Genomic DNA, 25332 nt, shown 5'->3' on the forward strand with positions numbered 1-25332 from the left:
GATTTGATTTGAGCTATAGGATGGAAAAAGTTATCTTTAATCTAATAACCCAAGGTGAAGCAGTAATGCGTTTCGGTTTGAAGGGTGGGGCAGCCGTTGTACTGTAAAACCTGAGAACTTAGAACTCATGTCTAGAGGTAGGTGGCGGCATTTGCATGGGCTCCGGTAACCACTTCACACCAGGTGGGCCCTGAGCTCGTCCACCCATAAAAGCAATTTAAAAAATATATAAGTATATTAGTGTGAAGTCGCAAATCCAAAAATATTTATTCGACTTGTTATTAATTGAAAAAAATATTTATTTTGTGTTTCTATGAGTGTTATTTTGTAATCATTACGAGTATTATTTACTAATCCTATCATCGGACGCTATTAATCACGCGTCATCTGTTGGAGGTGATGTTTTTTTTTTTATTGCCTTTGTAGGCAGACGACCGTACGGCCCACCTGATGGTAAGTGGTTACCGTCGCCCATGGACTTCAGCAATGCCAGGAGCAGACCCAAGCCGCTGCCTACAAATGTTGATGTTGATTTTGAGTCAATCTCAATAATTTTCCAAGAGGGAAGGTGTCTTATATATCTGATGAGCTGTGGATAAGTTCAAAATAGTTCCAAAAGAAACGGGTACATTCGGATTGTCTGTCTACTACGCAAAAGGACTTGTTTGACGGGAACGCGAGGAGTGAAGTTGTGTGATTTGTTTTATTTTGTCTATTTAGTGTTTCTTCAGGTTTAAATGTTGTTTCTTCAGGTTTAAATGTGTAATAATGGTGGTTTATTAACTGTTTAATATCTGTGAAAGTGCACAAATGTGGGAAAATGAAACAAAGCTGCTGGACGTAACTTCTCGGGTTCCTCCAAAAAGTCCACTGAAAAAATCTCAGTAAATGACCATCATTTTACTTCGATTATATTTCATCCCATATCATTTTATTTCATTAAATTCATCCCAGTTGATTAATGTCTCAAATTAATCATCTTCATTTCATTTAACTCCATATTATCATTTTTCATAAAATTAAGAATATAAAGTAAAATAAGACATGACTTAAAGGTCTTAGTTACCAGGTCATAAAATCTCTTAAAAAAACTACGCAAAAAATTTCTTATCTAGTCATTATTTACATACTTTGTGTGTGTGTGTACATACTTTTTAAAAAGCCGTAAAAAAGGCAAAAACATACACATTGCTTCGAGTCTCCTTGCTTTTCATACATCGTAATAAAACACGCTAGCGTAATGACTCGTCGCTACTAACGTGTGATTTGGAAAATTATAAGCCACCTACTCGGTGATTTGAAGTCGTCGTGGCCTAAAGAATAAGACGTCCGGTGCATTCGTGTTGAAGCGATGCACCGGTGTTCGAATCCCGCAGGCGGGTACCAATTTTTCTAATGAAATATGTACTCAACAAATGTTCACGATTCACTTCCACGGTGAAGGAATAACATCGTGTAATAAAAATCAAACCCGCAAAATTATAATTTGCGTAATTACTGGTGGTAGGACCACTTGTGAGTCCGCGCGGATAGGTACCACCGCCCTGCTTATTTCTGCCGTGAAGCAGTAATGCGTTTCGGTTTGAAGGGTGGGGCAGCCGTTGTAACTATACTGAGACTTTAGAACTTGTATCTCAAGGTGGGTGGCGCGTCTACGTTGTAGATGTCTATGGGCTCCAGTAACTACTTAACATCAGATGGGCTGTGAGCTCGTTCACCCATCTAAGCAATAAAAAAAAATATATTATAATAATAATAATATGTATAGTATCAAATTATAACGTAAAACTTGTGTGATGTTCATGATGTCACTAAGAAACTATTTTACTGTTTACTGCATATGTGTCTGACGTCACTGTTACTAACAAATTAATTTGAATACGGGTAATCGAGGGTATAGTTTGAGGAATCCGTACGTCGTATATTTATAACGTGGGCAAAAGCTTAAGTAAACAGCCATAAAAACTTGAACGTTATTAGGATACTTCCTATTTTTGTATAGACCGTTTCAACTTCCAAATCAATCCTGACCATCCAAAACGAAGCTTCGTTTTTCTTTAGTAGATCATGATTTTACAATGATAAAGCGTAATACAATGCTATGGAGATTTCCACGTCGTTTTCCAACGCGGGTAGCCGCATTTACTTTGCCAGGATCTCCTGTAAACAATCAACACCAAGTGGCTCAAATTTTATCTGCCCATCCTTAAAGAATCTAACGAAAGGAAGGACAAAGCTACTCATATCGCACTCATACAGAATTTAAACACAGTAATATGCCCCTTTCACGGTTACAAAACGATAACAGTATAATTTTCACTCAATGATAAGATAAATCGCTATTTTATTAAGAACGATGCAAACGTCAGAGAAATTCAAATATTGAATATGAAATTGTTGTTAAAATCGTACGTGACGTAAACCGTACCGTTGATGATTCGATAACCCAGACCTTTAAAATGAATGTCTCGCTTTATTTATACGATGATGTAGATAAACGGTGAGCGTTCGTATTCACTTTAAATGCGACACTCTGAATAAGCGTGACACGGTGAGAATACGCTGTATGTAGTGTTGGCTTTATTGCCATTTTTGTAATAAAAGTAACATAAGAATTGCGGAAGGATTGTCTTTGTCCGTTATTTTAAGATGTACCTTCAACTTTTACTGGTGGTAGGACCTCTTGTGAGTCCGCAGGGGTAGGTACCACCACCCTGCCTATTTCTGCCGTGAAGCAGTAATTCGTTCCGGTTTGAAGGGTGGGGCATAGAACTTATATCTCAAGGTGGGTGGCGCATTTACGTTGTGCATTTATGTCTGTGAGCTCCAGTAACTACTTAATACCAGGTGGGCTGTGAGCTCGTCCACCAATCAAGCAATAATAATATAAATAAAAATAGTGAAATAACTGATTGTTTTTTTTTTCTTTGTTACAGGAAAGATGTAGATTGTGGCAGCTCAGTATCCGCTGCTCAACATGTTGCGACCCGAGTCCCCGCTCGCAGACCACCGCAGCCTCTTGCCTCGCAGGCTGCTCCCGGTCAAAGCTCAAATAGCTCCAACGGACAAAAAGAAAAACCGTAGATCTCTGGAACTGAACCCGGCCAGCGATCACGCACCATACGACTACCCCAAACTATTAATTTCGAAAACGACAGACTCGCTAAACACAGAATGCCCTCGTAAAGTGATCAACAAACAAGACTCGAGCGATAGCCTTAAACGTGCCCTATTATCGAAGGACGATAAGAAGGCGACAATCAAAGACGCGGATAAGAAAGGCCAGTTCACATCGCAGGACTCCACCGAGAGCTTGAAGAAAACGTTGCTCTGCCGACAAGACTCTAATGATAGCACAAAAAAGAAGGAGCCTGAAAAGAAAGTGAAGGATGAAGTGAAAAGGATATGTGAAACAAAACGGGGAAGCGATAAAAAAAGCTTCCTAGAAACGGATGCAGACGAGCCTTGTAAACGTATTTACGAGAGAAGGACGGGAGCAGCAAGACCGACATTACCTCCAGTGGACGAGAAAGGATTCGGTACTCCTAGCACTCCGAATGGAAGTCCTAATACGCCCAGCGTTGCGGCTGTGGCTGAAGGCTTGGCCAGATGGGGCAGTGGGCTGCTGTCCCCTCGAGACGAACCAAGATTAAAGGCAGCCAGGAGCTGGTACGGCTATGGCACCCTGCCAACAGACAACAGCGAGAAGGTGAGTCATCCAAGCTCTTATTTATGTCTCTCAAAACTTATAGTATTTAAAAAGAATACATTCAGATCATCAATAAGGATAAAACACGAAATTCTTAATAACGATATGTTGCGTTGGATTTTATGTATGTATTGAATGTTATATATTAAGACGATGATAAATTTAATTTTACCTTACGATTATCGTTGCAAATTTAAGATGAGTTTTTTCCTGTAACACTAATTATCCTAATTTCGAATTCAATAACTTTTTGTACATTCAAAAACATGATCATGTTTACCTCGTGAATTTCCCATATATTACTTTTCTCCCCGTTTTCCTGCTAAGCTATTTTCCCCGAAATATTTTCATGTTTTTTGTCATATTCGAATCACATCCCTAAATAAATATTTTAATAAATATTTTATTACACCGGTAAATTCATGGCGACCGTTTATTAAACGTTTTCCACGTCTTGAATTCGATTTGTTTTAATAAAACAAAGTTACGTGTTTATTTTCACATTTAGTAGTTACATTTAAAACATTACGAGCGATGATATCATTCTTATAAATATCTAATTCTTTGTCTACGTATTGTGGATCTATTATAATACGTTCAGCATGTTCTTTGCTAGTTTGCCATTCGTAAAATATTTTATTAACGCCAAAGTCTAGACTGAACACCGGCACTTTTTATTGCTGTAGGTGAGTAGACCTGTTCACGGCCTCTTGATGTTGAGGGAATACAATTTCACTTCAGCAACGATTGCTGTCATCAAGTCGTTATGCATGACTACATCGAAAATACATAATATATTGTCAGTTGTGCTCGAAATGCTTCCTCCCCACCAATCCTCTGCTATATACATAGATAATAAGTGCCTATATGCGTTCATTACTTCATCGATATAACGATCGTGTATTAAGTCCGAACTATAGAATGTCAAATTTCGTGAACCGAAATGTGTGGTTGGTAGCAGCTCTTTTTGTATACCCATTGTTTCAGTATTGTTGCAAAAATAAGGATCATTGGTGACTTCAGACTCTTTGCTCATAATATCGTTGCCCATAGATAGGTCCGTTCTATTAGTTTGAAGCGGTAGTTATTGTCGGCCACCTTGAGAGATGGACTCATAGTTTCGTTTAGCAACGTCGAAATACGAACTCAGACACGGAGAAAGAACTAGAAATTTCACAAGGCTAAATGTAGAACTAATTGTGATTTGAAACGGCATCTGTCTTATGATCTGTTCCGGTCGTCCTCGTTGGATTTCAATAGCTTTCGTTCCACTTCCACAGACTGCGCAAACAATGCGAAACGGTAAAAATGGCGTCTCGACTTGTTTTTAACAAATGCCAAATTTAATGGACGTCTCTTAAGTTTTTTTTTTTTGTAAATATTAGTAATTGATGTTTTGGTTTGTCTTCCTCGTTTTTTTTGAATTCTAAGGTCACGTGGGATTCAGTAATAGGAAGTGGATCGCCTTCACTTTGAGACTACTTGAAATGTAATGTAAATCCCAACGGTTTATGAGCCCAATACGTTATGCCGGTTCTGTAAACCCTACTATTGGCTATGGTACACTGAACTCGTTAGTGATTTGTGAGTTTTGTAAACTAAAAATGACACTGTTGTATTAAGTATTAAGTAGTGCCATTTAAATTTAAATTAGCTTAATATCCAATTCATGGGGTCTTTAACAGTTCTGGCGGTGGTCAGCCGTTTGAAAATGATATTATGTATTAAGCCCCCCGCATATATTTACGAAACTGCGAGGCTGCATCGATATTTAATTTCCATCCGATTGAATCCGCATTCAATCTTGAATTATTAGACAAAAAATACATTTAACCTTTTTTCGTAATATTTATGAATATAATAAATGCAATAAATTGTGTTAATTTTGATTAAATCAATAAAATTGAATGATTAAATGTTATGTTCGTTTGTCAACTTTAGGGGGCTTCGTAGCCAAATTACAAATTTCGAATTAAAATCCCTTTTCCTAACTGTTCTACAGTGTGAAAAAAACGTAAGGTGATTTAAATATAAATTTCATAAAAACGAGATCTATCTCACTATGTAAGCCTATTTTGTTCATCCAGTAGCAGACGTCCCCAGACTGCTAGTCTCATTACTGCCATCAATTCTTCAATCCGATCCATTATTCCAGAGAAAAACCAACAGATTTTTTAGTTAGCTGTTGAGAATATCTAAACCCTAAGTTTTGTCATGATCATATCCTACGATTCTACGACGAAAACATCTTTTATGGAAATGAAACCCATGAAATTTCTATATTTTCGTAATCGTTAATGGTAAGGCGCATTGTAAGTTCTAACCTATGGTCCTTGTTGCTCCCGCGAAGCAATCATTCTTTCGTTTTTGAAGGGTACGAGATAGTTGTTAATAGTACAACTGAGACTTTGACTTCGCCACAGTGAGTGGCGGAATTTACTCTCTGTGTGCTTAGTGCGAGTTTTTTTACGATCTCGATAGCGTAAAAGTTAACTCAAATTTGTATGCAGTTAGAACAGCGCCCCTAGCGGCAAGCATAGGAAAACGTTCCAAATCCATACAAATTTCAGTTAACTTTTACGATTTTAATGCTTCTTCTTGAGATTAGAAAGAATCGATAGCTTCAGTGAGACTATGTTCATCTCAATAACACGCCCTATCAGGAAGCGCTCACTGAACACGGATACGGAAAGTTTCGTTCTAATTATGAATTCTTACAATTTTTTTGTCATCGACACGGAAACAGGACGGCACGCGGGCGACATAACGCGGCGTGTAGCGCTAACGATAACACGCGCTTTACAAAATCGAGTCGAGTTCGAGTATGAATCGAGTGTCGCGAACCGTTGGTTGTGTTTTTGTTTTAGGGATGTCATAAATGTTTTGATTTTCGTAAAGTGTAGTATCGCTGTCTAATTAATGTATGATGTAATTGTTTGCCTTCATTATTAATACGTTACGTACCTACAATATTCGTCACTTATCCGGCAATGAAGTGTTTATATTATAATTGAGCGGAAATAGTGAACTTACCGTTTTATTTGGATGCATATTATATATTTTAATTACGATGCCGAGAGAGGTTCGCCGCGCAAGGGTAAGGTTATCAACAGTTTTAATGTTTCCTGGACGTTGTTTGTACATAAAACTGCTTTATATATATGTAGAGCTTGTTCACTCATCGAGTATAATAATTAAAAAAAACCCATTCTGTACTGAGTATGCGATTATGATGGTCAAAGAATGCTGTTGCCTATTTTACGCTCAACACTCAAAATACTCACGGGGAGCTGTGAGCGAAGATGATGTGAAAAATGGATGTTAAAAAATAAAGAAAAAAAAAACGTAAATAAACATTAAATCCATCAAACGGGTGAAAGTAGAAGGCTCTGTGATCGATCGTCTTCTGTTTAACGCCCACACGGATGTATGCACACGCTAAATCACATTTACGTGCTCTCTTCCAAGTAGTGCTCGTTGTTTTTCGATCGGGTAGTGACGTCATCTCACCTATTACATCGACAAGCCGTCTGGATTGCGGAATGTGTTTAGACAGTCCAGGTCGCTGCTTAGCTCCTGCAATCGATCATTGTTATACGAGGAGAACAGGATGCCTATTTTTTCGATAGATATTGGAAGTTAGACTACTATGATTGATACTCGCGAAATCACTCTTGACACGGCTTATCAAATAGGACGGGAATGTAGGGCATCACGAGGTAGCGTGAGTATTGTATCTGCGAATGGAAGTATTTTGAATAATGTCCACGGTTCGGGAAAAATCTATTATAATCGATTGATCTAACGGCTTCCTGATGTCAAATGTTTTTTTTTTTATATTATTATTGAAGGATTACTGGTGGCCCGGAGGCCTTTCCAGTTTCACCAGGACAGGTGGGCGAGCAAAGGCTCAGCCAAAAGGCTTTGCTAACAGCTGCCCGAGCGCCTCCGAAGGAGACCTAACAGCTCAAGAGCAGCTGCTTCGCGAATTAATCTACTACCGGATCGGAATCGCGACCCGCTGAGAAGATCCGGCGAGAAACTCAGCGAGCTGATTCATGGGTTAGGTTGCACGTCGAACTCTTTGTCGAGTTCGACGAGTACGGTTACCGGGGTCCCTAAGCCTGCTCCTAGTGTTAGAGCTGAAAGCGTCTAATGCAAAGGTTATTGGATCTGATGGATCCGTAAGGACGTGTCTAGAGCGTCGAAGGTGACTGGCTCCTGCGTGATCAGGATTCGGGGAGTAGTCAGCGGCGGCAACGATAAGGCGATTATCATGACGCATAGCCTTATCGAAGTACCGTTCCGACGCTGACTTCATGTATTTCTGGATTGATTCGAGGCCCAGGTCGTCGTGTAGGTCAACGTTCCTCACGAACCACGGAGCTCCGACGGCTAACCTGCAAAAGCGGGATTGTAGAGATTGGAGGGTGTCTATGTGTGTGCGGGCCGCATGAGCGAAAACTACACTCGCGTAAGTCATGACCGGCCTTATGCAAGTTTTGTAAAGTATCACCTTGTTCCGAAGGGACATTTTACTCCGCTTACAGATCATGGGGTAGAGTCTACCGAGAATAAACACGGCACGGTCGCGGACTGATTTTATATGCGGACGTCAAATGGTTAGAAGAGCCCAACCCCCTTTGAGACTTGCCTCTCAATTGTTTTGCGGTTTAATTTTTTGGAGTTTACTCCTTTAGAATCGATTTACATATATAGGCCCGGGGTATGAAAATTATGGGGACCAAAATCGTACTAGCATGTCACACGAAATGCGTTATGCGCCTGATTGCGCATGTCACACGAAATGCGTTATCGCAGGTGACGCCGGGCTGCTGCGCCGGCAGTCCGCCACAAAGCCTCGTACTGATCGCGCGTTTCTCTCATTATTGTATTTTCATATATTTGTTAGTCGTTTGTTTTGTGTCTCGTTAATTTGTTAATAATCTGTAGTGTATCGTGTTGTCGTAATATAGAACTATTTCTCGTATTGTTTCGTTTAATTTTTTATATCCAGTAAACTCCAGTCGTGCGTCGGAGCGGACACACACACTTTTTTTTTTATACGGTGTTACTCTTTCATTGTGAAAGTGCATCGTGGAACTGAGTTAAGAACGTACATATTTCATTAGAAAACTTGGTATTTGTCTGCAAAGCTTTAACCTTCAAAGTCACAGTCTCCAAGTTTCTTATCATATTAAAACTATAATGTGTCTGATAATACTGAAATTCAATAAATTACAAGAACTTTTTAACGTGATTTCATTTACAGTTTTGATAATGGTTTATTGGTTTAAAGCCTATCTGATAATGAGTCGGTTTTTAATACGATTGCGCGTGCTATAATTACGTCGCAGACCCCAGATCAGAGCTCTGAGTTGAACATATTGACTAGAACCAAGACACAAACAAAATTAATCACAAATAGTTTTACCGTCTTCATCAACTGTCAGACGAATGACTCTGTAATTGTTATGTGTTCAGAGATAAAATAAAATATGAGAGCGAAAAGTCTACATTTTAGAACGGTATATACGGATACTTGTATGCTCCAGCAATAATTATCGTACATAAATTGTATTTTATATGTCAAAATTAAGTGATTTGTCGTGACCGCTTGCGGGAACAATATCAATGAGGTGACTAAATGATGGCTAGAGGTCGCCGATAGCTTAGTGCTAGTTAATTGGCCAAGCCATGTAATACGGAAGCCCTTTGCGGTAATGCTGATGGTAGAAAGAAGCCGGCAATTTAATAAATAAAGCTTTGAGGGGCTTATGAAATTAAAATGATTCATTTACCTTACTGATCGAAGGCAAATTCATTCCTATAAAAAACTAGTTCGCGCCTAATGCGTTAATATGGGTCTTGTAAGTTAATGTTCTAGACAAACTACTACACGTTTGCTCAGCTCTTTAAATAGGTATTCATTACTGCTTCGTGACAGATATGAGTATGATGTCCGTGCCCAACCGTGCGGGTTCCCAACTAGCTTTACCACCAATAATTACGCAAAATTTCACAATTTGGTATGGTACTTTTACATTCGTCTGCCTGTGGGATTTCAACTCCTACATTCTATCTTGTACCTAATTTATTTCTGGAATAGTAGTAGTGGCGCGTATCATGAATTCCAAATTGAAGGCAAGTGTGGGATACACCAATGGAACTGAAACTGGCTGAGCGATGTCTGCGTTGTGGTATGCTATCGGTTCCCTTGATGACAGCAAATGAGATTAACAATAAAATTTAAGAAAATTCAAATCAAGCTACTGCTTCATTTTAAGCTAATATCTATCGTGGAATATTCCTAGACATTACGATAAATTAACAAATATACAAGTACGCATTACAAACGAGTCGGTATCGTGATTAGAACGTTTATTGGACGTGCGGGACTAACCGTTAACGCCATTAACACAGAATCTTTTACGAACGAGAGATAAAGGCGAAAACGTAAACAAGTTCGATATTCTCCGATTAGGTCGTCTGCAGACGATGCTTTTCTGTTTTAGAGGCTGCAAGAAACGCACTTTTAAAAAATACCAATGCTCTTGTTTTTGCAACTGATCTTTACTATATACGTATTTTTTATTGTTTAGATGGGAGGACGGGCTCATAGCCCACCTGGTGTTAAGTGGTTACTGAAGCCCATAAACATCTACAACGTAAATGCGCCACCCACCTTGAGATATAAGTTCTAAGGTCTCAAGTATAGTTACAACGGCAGCCCCACCCTTCAAACCGAAACGCATTACTGCTTCAGGGCACAAATAGGCAGGGTGGTGTTACCTACTCGTGCAGACTCACAAGAGGTCCTACCACCAGTAAAAACGTAAATGTTAACGTAACCTTAAATCTTAAATTTATTAACTCGGAAAAATCAGTTTTTTTTTCGCATTACTTAAGAAAAACATTTTTATTATTGCATACGCGGCTGAACGTGGGCATCTGTTGTGAAGAGGTCACCGGGCCCATTAGCTCACAATGTGAACTTCGCTTCTGACCTAAAAACGTCATGTTAAAGTCTCAATTGTATCGTACAACATCTGTGAATTACAACTTCGCACCAGAAAGAGGCAGTCTGATACTGGTGGTACGGTATTCAAATTTAAAATAATTAATAGAAGACTTAAAAAAAGAACAGACAGAACACGACTACAGTCAAAACCGTTTACTGCGACATTGTTTAATACAACATGCCGGTTATAATAACCAAGAACAAAGGTCCCGGCTGAATGCCATATGACCGCCTTATTAAAAATATTGCTTTCTACGACATTGGTAATAACGACATACCTCATAAAACGACCACATTTAACTAATATTTCGGAGAATTAGATCTGTTAGAACGACCGGCTAAGCTGTATTGTAAACAATTTGAATAGGTATCCACATTTGTCTTCAATGGCTTTTAAAATCAGGAAAGAAAACAATAGGATTTAGTTTAGTGTAGGGTCTTTTCTAATTCTTAGAAACAAAACACGTGCATGCGGTAGTCAAAGCCCGCTTCTTCATATCTCTTCAGTTAGTTTGTTACTTATCTATACACAAGACACACCAAAACTTTGTGGAGTTATTCGTGAAACTTTCAAAATGTCGCAAAGAAAAATAAAACAAATTAATATTGAAGAAAAATCGCGTATTATATAAATATATTTTTCCAATAATTCCCTATCGATTTGTTTGTACTTGCACGATACACATTAAACATCACCGGTTGTTACGACTATCGGTTTTTACGACTGAATATGAGCAGTCCCTTCGATGTCGTTATAACAGATTTTGACTGTATCTCAGTAAGAGAATATAACTCGCTTAGACATAAGCAACCATGCGATCGCCATATCTGTTCTATTTCAGTCTGCGTTAATTATCGAATGCATCGTCATGTGTATGACGCGCCTTTATAAATAGCAATCTGTTTTTACTCGCTATGAATAATGCATCGAACAAAGCAGTAAATTTAAAAAGTTAGACTGCGGTCAGTTACACAAGCCTGAGATGCAAACTGTAACAAAGATTTGGTGCTTTCTGTGTAGGCACTAATACCGTATCTAATGTCAGCATATTTTTAATAAAGTATACTATTATTGTGTAGAAATGGCCAAACTAAAAGATACCGCTATTCTTGCTTAGACGAGTGAACTAGTTCTCTTCCCATCTGATGTTTAGTGGTTATCGAGGCCCATAGACGTTACATCTCAGTTGTAAAGTAAATATTTACGCCATTTTTTCCTTGTACTTTTTTATTTATTTATTGCAGTGGGCGGACGAGCTCAGAGCCCACCTGGTGTTCAGTGGTTACCGGAGCCCATAGACATCTACAACGTAAATGTCGCCACCCACCTTGAGATAGTGATAATACTAAGGTCTCAGTATAGTTACAACGGTTGCCCTACCCTTAAAACCGAAACGCATTGCTGCTTCACGGCAGAAATAGACAAGGTGGTGGTACCTACCTGTGCGGACTCACAAGAGGTCCTACCACCAGTAATTACGCAATTTATAATTTTGCGGGTTTGATTTTTATTACACGATGTTGTTCCTTCACCGTGGAAATCAATCGTGAACATTTGTTAAGTATGTATTTCAATAGAAAAATTGGTGCCCGCCTGCGGGATTCGAACACTGTTGCATCGCTCGATACGAATACACCGGACGTCTTATCCTTCAAACCACGACGACTACTATTATTATTACATGGGGTTATTCCTTCATCGTGGAATTCACGAATGAACACACGTCTAGCACTTATTTCATTAGAAAAATTGGAATCGGCTTCGCTCGATACGTGTTGACCGGGTATCTTATCGAACAGGTCACGACTTCAAAAAACGAAGTCAGTTAGTTCTGCGTGCAAAGAAACGTAAGCGTAAAGTAAAGTGATTGTTCAAAGCCTTTGAAAATTTAAGATAGAAATGTTAAACGTAGATTAAACCATAAAAGTATAACAGTATTATCTGCGACTTGCAAAGTTCTATCTGTGGTTTTTGTTCAGCTTGATTGCCACACAACTTTAACGACGACTGTTTTAAACTTTATAGTGCTTATTAATCTGAATCGATTAATCAGCTGGATAGGCGTTTTACAATACAATTGAAAGTTCGAGCTCATGTCTCGAGGTGAGTGGCATCATTTAGTCTAGTCAACAAGTTCAAAAACGTGTTAATACGGTAAAGGACACTCAGGTCATTTTTATAAAGGATTTATTAATATTAATTTTTTATAACAAATTGTTAAGTTAATAAACAATGAAATTATTTATAAAAAAATATATTTCTTTGTTAATCCGCTGAAAATAGTCGATGATGATTTTTAAGAAAAAAATAATTTCTTAAACAATTGAAATATGAAAAAAACGATTTTAAACAATTAAAACATTTATTTAAGAATTTTTTTTTTTAAAAATCTTTATTTCACCTATACAATAAGAGGGTAAATTTTTTTTTTTAAAAAGTCCCAAAATAGTGTAAGTATTTGTTTATAAACAATTTATTAACAAATAGCGTAATTTTTTTTTTAAAATGTTAATTAATACCTATGGTAGATGCAAAAAACAGCAATATTAAGATATTACGGAAAAAAACTATTTTTCATAACATTTTTTAGAAATTAAATTTTTTGTTAATTAAAAAAATTTATAATTATCAAAATAATAAAGATTAAAAAATTTTTTTTGCTTATCTTTATTAAGTACTTAAATGATAAGAGCTCCACGAAGGGAAAAATTTATAGATGAATTATTGTAACTTTTATACCGTAATTTATAAAAACAGAGATTGGAAAAAAGTTAGTTAATTAACAATGGTGTAAATTTTTGAAAAATCGATATAAATTTTTTTTTTCACCGAGGTTTTTTTCGTTCAAGTGTTTAGATTACACCATAATTTATTCAAATTTTTAAATTGTTATTTAATACTATAAAAAAAATATTTTAGGTGATATACCGGCTTTTTAGACGGCGCGCCTATGCCGTAGCGACCTCGCGGAGCGCTATTTTCAGCGTTAATTTTTTTTTATAAATAATAGAGATAGAATTCCGGGAGTTGGGACTTTTTTATTGGAAATTTCCTCCTCTTTCAGGATCTTTTTTCAAAATTCCTTAAATATCATTATTTTAGAAATTATTAAGGAAAAACCAAATTCCTTTTTTTTTAAATCTTATTTTGTTTATAACATTCGCAATTTTTTATGTGCTAATAAGCCCTTAAAAAACATTTTTGTAGACATCATTCCGCATCCAATGAGCTATCGTACATATTTTTAGGAGCTTTATGTCTATCTAACACGTTTTTGAACTTGTTGACTAGACTAATTAACGGTTCGGTTGTGATTAGAGATGTCAATCGATAACAATATCGGTTCGATTCAGTATCGGCTTAAACCCATTTCCTTAGAGGACAAAACGGGATTTTTAGCAAAAGGTTTAAAAAAAAAACGCATTACAATTATTTAAAAAAGAAAGGTAATTGAAGACACGAATTGATGAAGGGACCAAGTACCATTTTTAAGATTTTTAAGTTTTTACATTGAATGTAGGTGTTATGTGCCTAAAAAAACCTATAAGCCATATTGGACCTCAAAGCTCCGTATTTAAAGGCTATTTTTAGAAATTGCATGTGATGAAGGAGTTATGTACGAAGAAAAAGTACAGAAGTCTGTTGTTCGTTTTCTCAAAATTAACAAATTGTATCATATCCCCTCCATCCATCTCATGTCTTCAATTAAAAATTTATAAACCAAATAGATTAAAACATAATTTTTGTTTATAAAACTCAATTGATACACGGTAGTGGTCTGAAATCTGTTTTTCAATATCAAGTGTCCTGTATGTACCCCGATGTCGAAAACAGTACTTCCTAGCTATTTGATCTAGCCAAATGCGCATTCATTTCTTTCAGAAAGTGTTTTTATCTTCTGTTCGTTTCTTCTTCAAATTCGGCTTCAGTTTTTAATGTTTCCATGATGTTACACAGTATGTTCACTACTATTTATATACATACTTAGATGTTTTTTGAGTATTTATTGACAATAATATACAAATTAGTAGCCTGTGGTATCTCCCACAGTGCTACTCAAACATAATCTATTTTCTTTTAAATAACAACCAGTGCGTATCATTTTTCGAAAAAAAAAAACTCGATTCTTTAGGTTTTCTCAAAACCGTTTAACATCACTAGTTCTGTAGCAGCTTAACATTACCTGAGTCGTGATTTCGCCTACCTATCAACAAGTGCAATAAAAAATGACAAATTTCGGCATTTGTAAACAGACTTGATACTACCTAGTCATTTACGAATGACTTCGCAGTAGTGCGAAACTGCGAAATTTTGATGCCGTTAAACACGAGGTGGGCCGTATTTATTTACCCGTTCATAATACGAATAACACCAGTCTTAATTTCCTCTATATCCTGAATATCTCAATTTCCTATTTCTGCAGTGAATGCGTTTCAGTTTGAAGGATGGGGCAGCCGTTGTACTTACTATAAAACTCATGTCTCAAAGTGAGTGGCAGCGTCAACGTTGTTGATGTCTACGGGTTCCGGTAACCACTTAACACCATGTAGATTGAGAGCTCGTCAACAAATGTAAGCAACAAAAAAAAAATGGCCGCCATAAATTATACGTTAATATCCAAACATGAGGCACAGTTTTCACGAGATCATGACGTCTTATCTGTTTATACATATATCTTATCTAAAGCGTTCATAAATATTTCGTTTTGATTGAAAACATAACCCCGTGCTACGGCGTCAGACGATAAAAGCATACGTCTTATACATAATTCACTTTAAATTATCTTTTATGCATATATATTTTTTAAACTCTATATTGGAACATTGAATATTTTTGTGTGAATGGTTTTTAAAATTCATGTCCGGCTTGCTGATTGTGTGTGTGCGTGCGTCCGCCCGAATATTTGTGTGTGTACTGACGGTACCAAGACGAAAATAATCCATGTAGTACCAACGAGAACTAAATAAATAATTGGGGACATAACCATACACGTTCAATGGGCCTTAGGCACTGGGGTGGACACTGTACTGTGGAAACCAGAAACGGTTATGTATAATACGTCTGATACTAAATGTACATTGATACTATAAACTCTTACAGTTACCGAACAAATATGTTTGTTACACATCAGGCAAATATTTTCCTTACGGAAGGATTGCCACATAGAGAAAAAAAAATCGTGCCTTGATCATGATCTCATGATCTTTCCGCGCCTAGGGGTGCTGGTATGTGGATCTTAACGGTCCATAGATGTTGGGAGGCCGCCCCAGCGGAACCACTGGTTTTCAGGGACACCTCGCTAGTTCAGAACCAGCCTAGCAGGTTGGAACGCGATACACCGCAGACCAGATTGCTCTTCATTGCCGACGTCATCGCATCAACTCGGATAGCGTCCGCCGCTGCGTCGTCTCGTCCTTGCGCCAAGAGAGTAATAGAGTAATAGTAAAGTAGCGTGCGGCGCAGGCTCTAACCACTCAGGTCATCGGACAAAGATTAACCCGATATGACAATCCAATCCATAACTGATCCAGCAGCTAGTAGCGATAACTACCGCGCCACCGAATAAGCCAAGTGTACACAGTTACAACTCAATCGGCTTAACGACGCGTGAGTGTTTTGTATAACACAAAATAAACAAAGCAACAAATTATCAGATGTAAATTGTAATATATTTTATATCGTATTTAGCGGCGGAACCGAGGACTCAATATAGTAGGAAGTACATATGTTGCATTCCTGGGTTCCGAAGCCATTAGGCGAAAGCTGGTTGTCGGCGTGACGCTGGTCACGTACCAACATTTTTTCTCTCTTTCTAGAAGTTAAATGTAAGTGACGTATTTAAATTAAATAATTTGCTGATGGCGTGTTATATGAAACCTTAATGTGGAATGTAATCAAACGTTAAGAACCTGCCTTTAATTATTATTATTTTGCGTACATGGGTGAACAAGGGCACGTTCCACTTGGTGTAAAGTGGGTATCGGAGCTCAAAGATATCACAATAGAGCCACCCACCTTGAATCATGAGCATGTAATTTCACGTGTATTGCATAACTGTCCTAAGCTAAGCTGTCCCACATATTACATTGAACCGCATGACAACCCATAACTACTGTCCCATACATTATACTGAAACGCATGACAACTTCGCGACAGTAATTGACAAGATCTTGGTACCTTCCCATACGGGCTTATTAGACGTTCTAATGTCATTAAATGCCACTCAGAACGCTATCGCCCATTCTCTGATAGATTTGGTTTAATTACTACACCTACGGAAAGAAATGGTATAATCCTGTTCTAGAACATACCATAACGGACCAAATGACCCATTTTGAACTTTTGCATTGAAAATGAACGTATCATCTTATTGCTTTTGCACAATTGACTTTTTCTGACTTTTTCTTACCAATTAATCTACAGTTATTATAAGTATAATACTTTTTGTTTTGTTTTGTTTATTTTGAGTAATACTTGTCGTATACCGTTTTCCACCCGCTATGGTAGAAATAGGTACCGGTAAGTGTTGGTATGATTAGTAAAATAAAAATTGGATATAATCTTGTGAAATACAAACGCTTACATTGTACTAGTTTGGATCGACAAAGTTTGATTTCATATCTTTCACGTATAACAAATTTAGGGGTTAATTTTGTACTGCGGTCTTAAAGGTTGACGTCACACTACAAAATGTGCACTCTCCGTATAGAATGAAATAAAAACGCTCCCTGCTTCTGTAATAAAATTATTTTGAATTTGAGTTTCAGTTTTTTATTAGATGTTTTGAAATATTACTGGATTCTGATAAAAAAATCATAGTGATTTCTTCCTAAAACCTATCTTTTGTGTTTTCTAAGTGAACAAATCAATATTTTAATGTTAAAAATTATGTATGGGTGGCATAAAAATTTTAGAAATGTTACGTTATTGTGGGGCATGGCACTAAAAAGGTTGGGAAACACTGGTCTAGAACTTAATTCAATATTGTTTGAAACATGTAGCCTTGATGCAATTGCATCGGGTACTCTGATACAGTTTGCCGTCAGGTTTGAAATAGAACCTTTACATTTTCGGCATGACTCAATCGCCCTTGATTTTGGTCAGTTGTTTTTTTTTTTCTCATACGGCGCCGGCGTCGGGAGCTTTGTACCTTTAGATAGTAGTGCTATTTGTTATACATTGAAGAGTGCTTTGTTTTGAATACAGGAGCTTGAGAGCTTGCTGTCTTTGGGCCGAAGTAAGAAGACAAATTTATGTTCTTATATTATTCATACTTTGCGTTGCTCTTTCATTTGCTTTTTGCGGGAAAATATTAATCGGTAATTTTTATACGAGCATTTGTGTTCTATGATCGAAAATAATGAACTATAACTTGCTTAAATAATATTAAAATCTGCATTTTTTTGTTCACTTACATTTACCAAAATTAAATGTGCAAAGAGATATCTCTGAACCCAAATAATCTATACTAATATTATAAAGAGGAAAGATTTGTTTGTTTGTTTGTTTCGAATAGGCTCCGAAACTACTGGACCGATTTGAAAAATTCTTTTTCCATTAGAAGCCGACATTGTCCCTGATGAACATAGGCTACTTTTTTATTATTTTTTTTATTTTTATTTTTTTGTTTCATTTGTGTTTTAATGTTTCCGAAGCGAAGCGAGGGCGGGTCGCTAGTTGTTAAATAATTTAAATACATTAAATATAATTGTAATTTTGTTTATTGCTTAGATAGGCGGACGAGCTCACGGCCCACCTGGTGTTAAGTGGTTACCGGAGCCCACAGACATCTACAACTTAAATGCCGCCACCCACCTCGAGACACGAGTTGTAAGGTCTCAGTTTTTTAACCGTACATTGTATTCAGAACTTAGTATGTGTAACAGAGAAATTTTAAAGTAAAGAAATATCTCGAATTCTTCAACGATAAATGCTTTTACATGAATGGACGTGAAAAAAGAGTTCGATCGTTCTTTGAGAGACTTGTCAGGGCTTCGGCGAACGTATATATACTAAGCGTAGTTTGAATGCACAAAACAATAATACAGCGTCACTTATTTGATCGACTTAAGTACCTTAACGGTATGAATATATTATCATAATCTGTGACTTTGTGAGTGTCTTTCAAACGTTTGTTTACCTTCAGATCATCACATTTATCACGATGACATTAAGATCGATAAATCTGTTGGATTGTTCGTGAAATGACAGTGCAATATGGTGTGTGTATATGCCCTATAATTTTTATGGCGGGTTACTACTCAGACATCGGGCATGAAACCGAGTTAAAGCATCACAGGAATTTATTTAATTTATATAATCACTTATCGTAACTGAGTAATGTAAATAAACTATAAAAATACGGATGGAAATAATTATATGACAATCGTTCATTAAACCTAAATAAAGGATAATTTTGTAGTTGGCGATAGGCAATGCAGGCGGTCACATAGGGCAGTACTAGCCCTAAATACGTCATTACGGATCCTCCCGATCCATTAACAGTGCTTTTAGGTACCTCGAGCACCGTTCACCGTCCTCGCCGGACCCGTCCCTTGCGACGAAGGGCTCGACGAGTAAATTAACCCATAGACACAGCCTACTGAGTTTCTCGCCGGATCTTCTCAGTGGGTCGCCATTCCGATCCGGTTGTAGTTTTTGCGAGACACTGCTCTTGATAGAGCTAGCTTTAGCAAATTCTTTCAGGCTGAGCCCGTGAACTCATCTACCCTTTCGGGCGTAGCTAGGCAGGGGAATTATAATTTTTTTAAAGTCAAAAAGATCTAGGCTGAATTATCAAAAGCAATAAATGCGAAGTATCCAAAAAATTCACTTAAACAAAAGACATTAATTTATACCTGCCAATTCGAACACAATATTCAATATAAATACTAGTAACATGCTTAACATTACGTATAGAATTAATTGAATTAACAAAATAATAGAAAGTCATTGCCCGTTATTTAGTTGAAAACAAGGATGTCCTTTTCTCATACAAATTAACCAACGAAAAATACGGAAAGTCTTTAGTCTATATGTAGAATAGCATGATGAAAAACAGAGTATTAGGTTTTATTATCATTATTTTCAATTAGGTCGTATTTCCGTTCGTTTAGTTTATCGCACGTACCGAAATATTAATTTGTATAAACATTAATTTGATATTTTGTCCGGTCAAGGATTTAGTTTAAAATGTATTAATTATCAAGTTAAAATATTGCACGCTACGTCTTTTTTTCTTATTATGGACTCGTATATTGATTAGAATTTTTTTTCTTTTATCTTTTATATAATTATTGCTTTGACTCGACAGCGACGAGCTTATGATTTCTACCTTTTGTTAAATTAATCGAAGTCCATAGACATTAATGTCGGCGTCCTCTTTGAGATTGTCCCACGCGCACGCTTCAATTCGGAACACATTACTGCTCTCATGCTCTGGGGCTGAGATGGACAGGATGACAGCATCTAACCGTGCAGACTCTCTCCTTACCAGCCGTTAAATATTGATCAAACGATTAGTGTGGCCAGTCGAAAGAACTGGATTACGAATGAAACTATTAAACGAATGTCGCTCAAAGAATTCTACAGAGATTAATTTTTATTTTATTTTTATAAAACGTTCTTGTATGTGTATAAATAAACCTTTATTATTGTCGTAAACTAACTTTTGGCACATGCGATGCGTCCCTGTGTCTTGCCTCAGATCGTGATCGTAGCTAGGCCTTCGAGCTGAACCTTGAACCGTTGCCAGAGCAGTACAATAGATAGGTCATATTATAATATATACTAGACTCCATAATATATTAAAGCATCAAATTAATCTCGTGAAAATGCGACTTAAACATGTCTAGATTTCAATGAGATGTACTAAAATCAATTCTTCTTAAAACCGTTGTTTAAGAAGAAACTTAAGGAAAAATAATTATAAGAAATTGGCGTCTGTCCTTTTTGACTAACTTCTTTTTTTATAGCCTTGAGAGGCTATTTCAGTTTCGCCATGACGTGTAGGTGATCTCACGGGGCTCAAACCGGAAGTGTTGCTAACACTGGCCCTAGCAAGAGCTGTGCTTCGCAGAATCTACCACCGGATCGGAAACGCGACCCACTGAGAAGGTCCGGCGAGAAACTCAGTGGGCTCTGTTTATGGGTTAATTTACTGGTCGAGCCCTTCGTTGCAAGCGACGGGTTCGGCGAGGACAGTGACCGGTGCTTGAGGTGCCTAAAAGCACCGTTAATGGATCGGGTGGATCCGTAATGACGTGTTTAGGGTGACGTCGACTGTTTACCATTCCGTCCACAGGATCAGGTATGTAACTTTCGGCGGCCACGACAAGAGGGTTTTCGTGTCGTGCCGCCTTCTCAATGTGGCGCAATGATGCCGAGTTAACTACCTTCGAAGTCTTTGTTACACGATAAAATGAATGTGAATCGGCACACGTATTGTCCGATGTCATTCACTTCGGGGGAACGAAATTGAGAAAGTCGGATTATGCGGGTATTGAATGAGGCCCTCCATGACCAATTGTGGACAAATGTCGGCAAACCGTGAAACACCAATGCTGATATTATTTATCCTCTTTCGTTGATACACGTGTTTGTAAAATAGTTGATTTTTTCCCGCGTAATCACGAGCATCTTGTTCAGTATTAAGGAAAGTCAAATGTAATGTAAATCTGACTTATGTGCTTACGTAATGTGCCTGTTGTTATCTGATTGTTTACGCTGTGAATGTCATTGGCGACGGTTTTGTGTTGTACGTTCATCTTTCATGGTAAGTTATACTTTTGTTAATACACTAGATCGGTCAATAGCCAATAATATGGCGTTAAACAGTGCTTTTACCACCTAATCGTTGGTAATCCATAGGGCTACGCGTGCACTGGTAGGTGAGCTCGCGGGGTTCAACCTGGTAGGTCTGGCCAATATTAGCCCTAGCCAAAGCAGGGTTTCGTTGGATCTACCACCGGATCGGAATTGCAACCTAGATTGAGAAGATCCAGTGAGAAACATAGTGGGTTGTAGCACGCCGAAGACTAGGTTGCTCTGCGAAACTCTCAACGATTTTGACGAGAACGGTGACCGGAGCCGCATAAAATCATCGAGAGTGTATCGAGAGGATCTGATAGGACACGTTTAGGTTGACGGTGGCTTCGCCTTTTTTTTTTTTTTTTTTTTTTCGGGTAGAGGGCCGAACCTCCTACGAGGTCCCCGCGCAAAAGGGGCGCGCGGGGTATGTGAGACTCAACGATCTGCATGGTGTTGTGAGCAGACCGCGGGCCCAAGGATTTTAGAGCCCACCCACTAAACGACTCCTCTGCACTCTTACACCCGACGTCCGATCCCCTCCGAGGTCAGAACCCGGATGAGGTAGGGGGGCTACCGCGGTCAACACTACAACCAGACGGCGCGGCTCACCCCAAGGACGCCCAGCCGACGGAGCCTTCGAGGCGAATTGAAGGCTCTAAAACGTCGGCCGTCTCGGTACGGCAGCCCGTCGGGCCGCCCAGACGGTGCCACTGGTGTCCCGGAATACCCCGCTGGACCAGACGCGTCGCTGCCGAGCATCGTAGCCACGACGCGCGGCAGCGAGAGGTCCTCTCCAATGACCGCGACGAGGGCGGCGCGTTGCTCGTCGAATCCAGAGCAACGCGCCAGCGTGTGTTCCGCTGTGTCTTCCTCGTCGCGGTCCGCGCAGTGGTGGCACTGCGCCGTCGGTTCCCTTCCGGCTATCTTAAAGAGGTACCGGCCAAAACACCCATGGCCGGTCAACATCTGCGTCAGCCGGAAGGTGAGGCATCCGCGGTCGCGGCCCACCCAGTCCGCGAGGACCGGACGGACCGCCTCGACGGTACGGAGGCCGGCCGACGGGTCCGCCAAGCGGCGAGACCACGCCTCCAGCACGGACCGCCGAGATTGGAGCCTCCGCGCTCGAACTACTCCTTCGCCGGGGCGCCCTTCCCCCCTAGAGCGGAGGTCGCTACGCCACCGGTAATCGGCAGCGAGCGCCTCCGCCTCCAGGTCCCAGGGTGGCGCCCCGGCGAGCAAGCACGCCGCCTCGAAGGAGACGGTGCGGTATCCTCGGATCGCCCTGACCGCGATCGCGCGCTGCGGACGTCGCAGCGCGGCAACGTTCTGGCGGGTCAGGGCGTGGCACCATACGGGCGCGCCGTATAGTGCCATCGACCGCACCACCCCCATGTAGAGGCGGCGCGCCACCTGATCGGGACCCCCGACGTTTGGAAGCAGCCGGCTCAAAGAGCCGGCCGTCGCCATCAGTCGAGGGCCCAACTTCGCAAAGTGAGCGCGGAAGTTCCATCGACCATCCAGTTCAAGGCCGAGGTACCGAAGACCGGTCACCCCGACCCCGACGCGGACGCCTCCGATCACGAGGTGGGCACCCAGAGGCGGCGCTCGTCCCGGCCCGTGAAACAACAGGGCCTGGGTTTTGTCGAGCGCCACCTCGAGTCCCAGCCGTCGGATCCTTGTGACGACGTGTGCCACGCCTGCGCACGCCAGACGGGCAGACTCCCGGTAGTCCCTCCCCGGAGCCACGACCAACGTGTCGTCGGCGTAACAAATTACGCTCAGCCCGGGGAGGGGACCCCGAATGACGCCCCGCAGGACCCAGTCGTAGCCGATGTTCCACAGCAGGGGGCCCAGGACAGACCCCTGCGGAACACCGCGCTCGACGGGGAAGCGGTACATCGCCCCACCGTGTCCGATGCACTGGATCGACCTGCCCTCGAGGTAGGAGCCGATCAGTCGGCGGAGGTATGCGGGGACGCCGTGATACTCCAGCGCCCCCGCGATCACCGACCAGGGCAGGGTGTTGAAGGCGTTCCTTACATCTAAGGATAACGCCATCGCCACCCCGCCCCGGGATACGGCTTCATCGGAGAGGGCTCGCACGCGCAGAATTGCGTCGATAGTCGAGCGGCCCTCTCTGAAGCCGTATTGCTCCGCCGAAAGATCGGGACCCGTCTCGGTCAGGTGCCGGACGATGCGGGCCGCGACGATCCTCTCGAGCATCTTGCCCGCTTCGTCCAGCAACACGATGGGGCGATAGCCCGCGGGTGAGTCCGCGGGGCGCCCGTCCTTCCGCAGAAGGACCAGTCTGCCCGTCTTCCATTTCGACAGGAACCGTCCCGACTCGAGGCACGCTTCGAAAAGCCCCCCGAGCCGGTCCCCTAGGGCCTCGAAGGCCAAGCTCCAGACCCGGCCGTGAACGCCGTCAGGGCCGGGGGCCGTGTCCTTCGCTCTCATTTTGGACACGGCCGCATGGATCTCCGCCCCCGTGATAGGGGGAGGGGGCTCCTCGGCAGCGGGAACGCTGGGGCGACGTGGAGGCGTGCCCCACGTGGCGTCCATCTGGGCCGTCTCCGCGAACGCAGCGTCGCGACGACGGCGGCGGCGGTGGCGTGCGCTCCGGCGGCGCGCCCTCACGCACTCCTCGCGGAGTCTTGCGATCTCGGGCGACCACCAGAACGCACCCCCACGTGGTGCTCGGGGGCCGACCCGGGGCATGGCGGCATCGCAAATGTTTGCCATGGTGCCCCGGAACCAGTCGACCTCCGCATCCACGTCCGCGAGCCGCGCGGGTTTTGGCGCCCACGCAGCAACAGCGGCCGCCTCCATCAGCAACTCCTTGTTCATCCGTTTCAAGGCCCACCTGGGGAACGAACGGGGCGCACCTTGCGGGAGCTCCTCCTCGCCGCGGGCGCCCGCGGCTGACGACGATGACAAGGAGGAGGCGGAGAGCTCGAATCGGACGTATCTGTGGTCCGAGAGTGACGGTGGCTTCGCCTTTTTTTTTTTTTTTTTTTCGGGTAGAGGGCCGAACCTCCTACGAGGTCCCCGCGCAAAAGGGGCGCGCGGGGTATGTGAGACTCAACGATCTGCATGGTGTTGTGAGCAGACCGCGGGCCCAAGGGTTTTAGAGCCCACCCACTAAACGACTCCCCTGCACTCTTACACCCGACGTCCGATCCCCTCCGAGGTCAGAACCCGGATGAGGTAGGGGGGCTACCGCGGTCAACACTACAACCAGACGGCGCGGCTCACCCCAAGGACGCCCAGCCGACGGAGCCTTCGAGGCGAATCGAAGGCTCTGAAACGTCGGCCGTCTCGGTACGGCAGCCCGTCGGGCCGCCCAGACGGTGCCGCTGGTGTCCCGGAATACCCCGCTGGACCAGAACCAGCCTGCCGGGTCGGGACGCGATACACCGTCGACCGGTCGCTCTAATCACTCCACGGCAGCGCGCTAGAGTGCTGGTAGCGCGCCGCGCGGCCTCACCCCCTCAGGTCGCCCCTTGACCTTCACCGGGGGGAGGCCGCCACCTACAGGGGCCGGGACGTACGGGCGTATTCCCGCCTCCGGCCCCCGGCTCGACGGCGACGGATCGGTGCGGAAAGGGAAGAGCTCTCCCTCTCTCGCTCCGCCGCCTCCTTCTGCGATATGGTGGACTCGCAGAAGTCGAGCATCGCCTTCCAGGACGCGTCGCTGCCGAGCATCGTAGCCACGACGCGCGGCAGCGAGAGGTCCTCTCCTATGACCGCGACGAGGGCGGCGCGTTGCTCGTCAAATCTAGAGCAACGCGC

At 41.6% G+C, this 25332-nt stretch overlaps 1 protein-coding gene across 2 annotated transcripts in view; it reads left to right on the top strand.

Moving 5' to 3' along the window:
* The window catches only part of LOC101743046 (uncharacterized), a 157818-nt gene that overhangs the window by 35194 nt on the left and 97292 nt on the right, over nucleotides 1-25332 (top strand). Inside the window, exons 1-2 of one of the 2 annotated variants that reach the window (XM_062671079.1) lie at nucleotides 2536-2564; nucleotides 2937-3709. In XM_062671079.1, the coding sequence (XP_062527063.1) occupies nucleotides 2978-3709 (732 nt within the window). In that variant the 5' untranslated portion in view covers nucleotides 2536-2564; nucleotides 2937-2977. Of the gene's footprint in view, nucleotides 1-2535; nucleotides 2565-2936; nucleotides 3710-25332 lie in introns of those variants that run through there. The other variant, XM_012694982.4, reaches the window with a different exon arrangement.

Source organism: Bombyx mori, chromosome 11, assembly GCF_030269925.1.
Source record: "Bombyx mori chromosome 11, ASM3026992v2".
In the NCBI taxonomy this organism is placed as follows: Eukaryota; Metazoa; Arthropoda; class Insecta; order Lepidoptera; family Bombycidae; genus Bombyx; species Bombyx mori.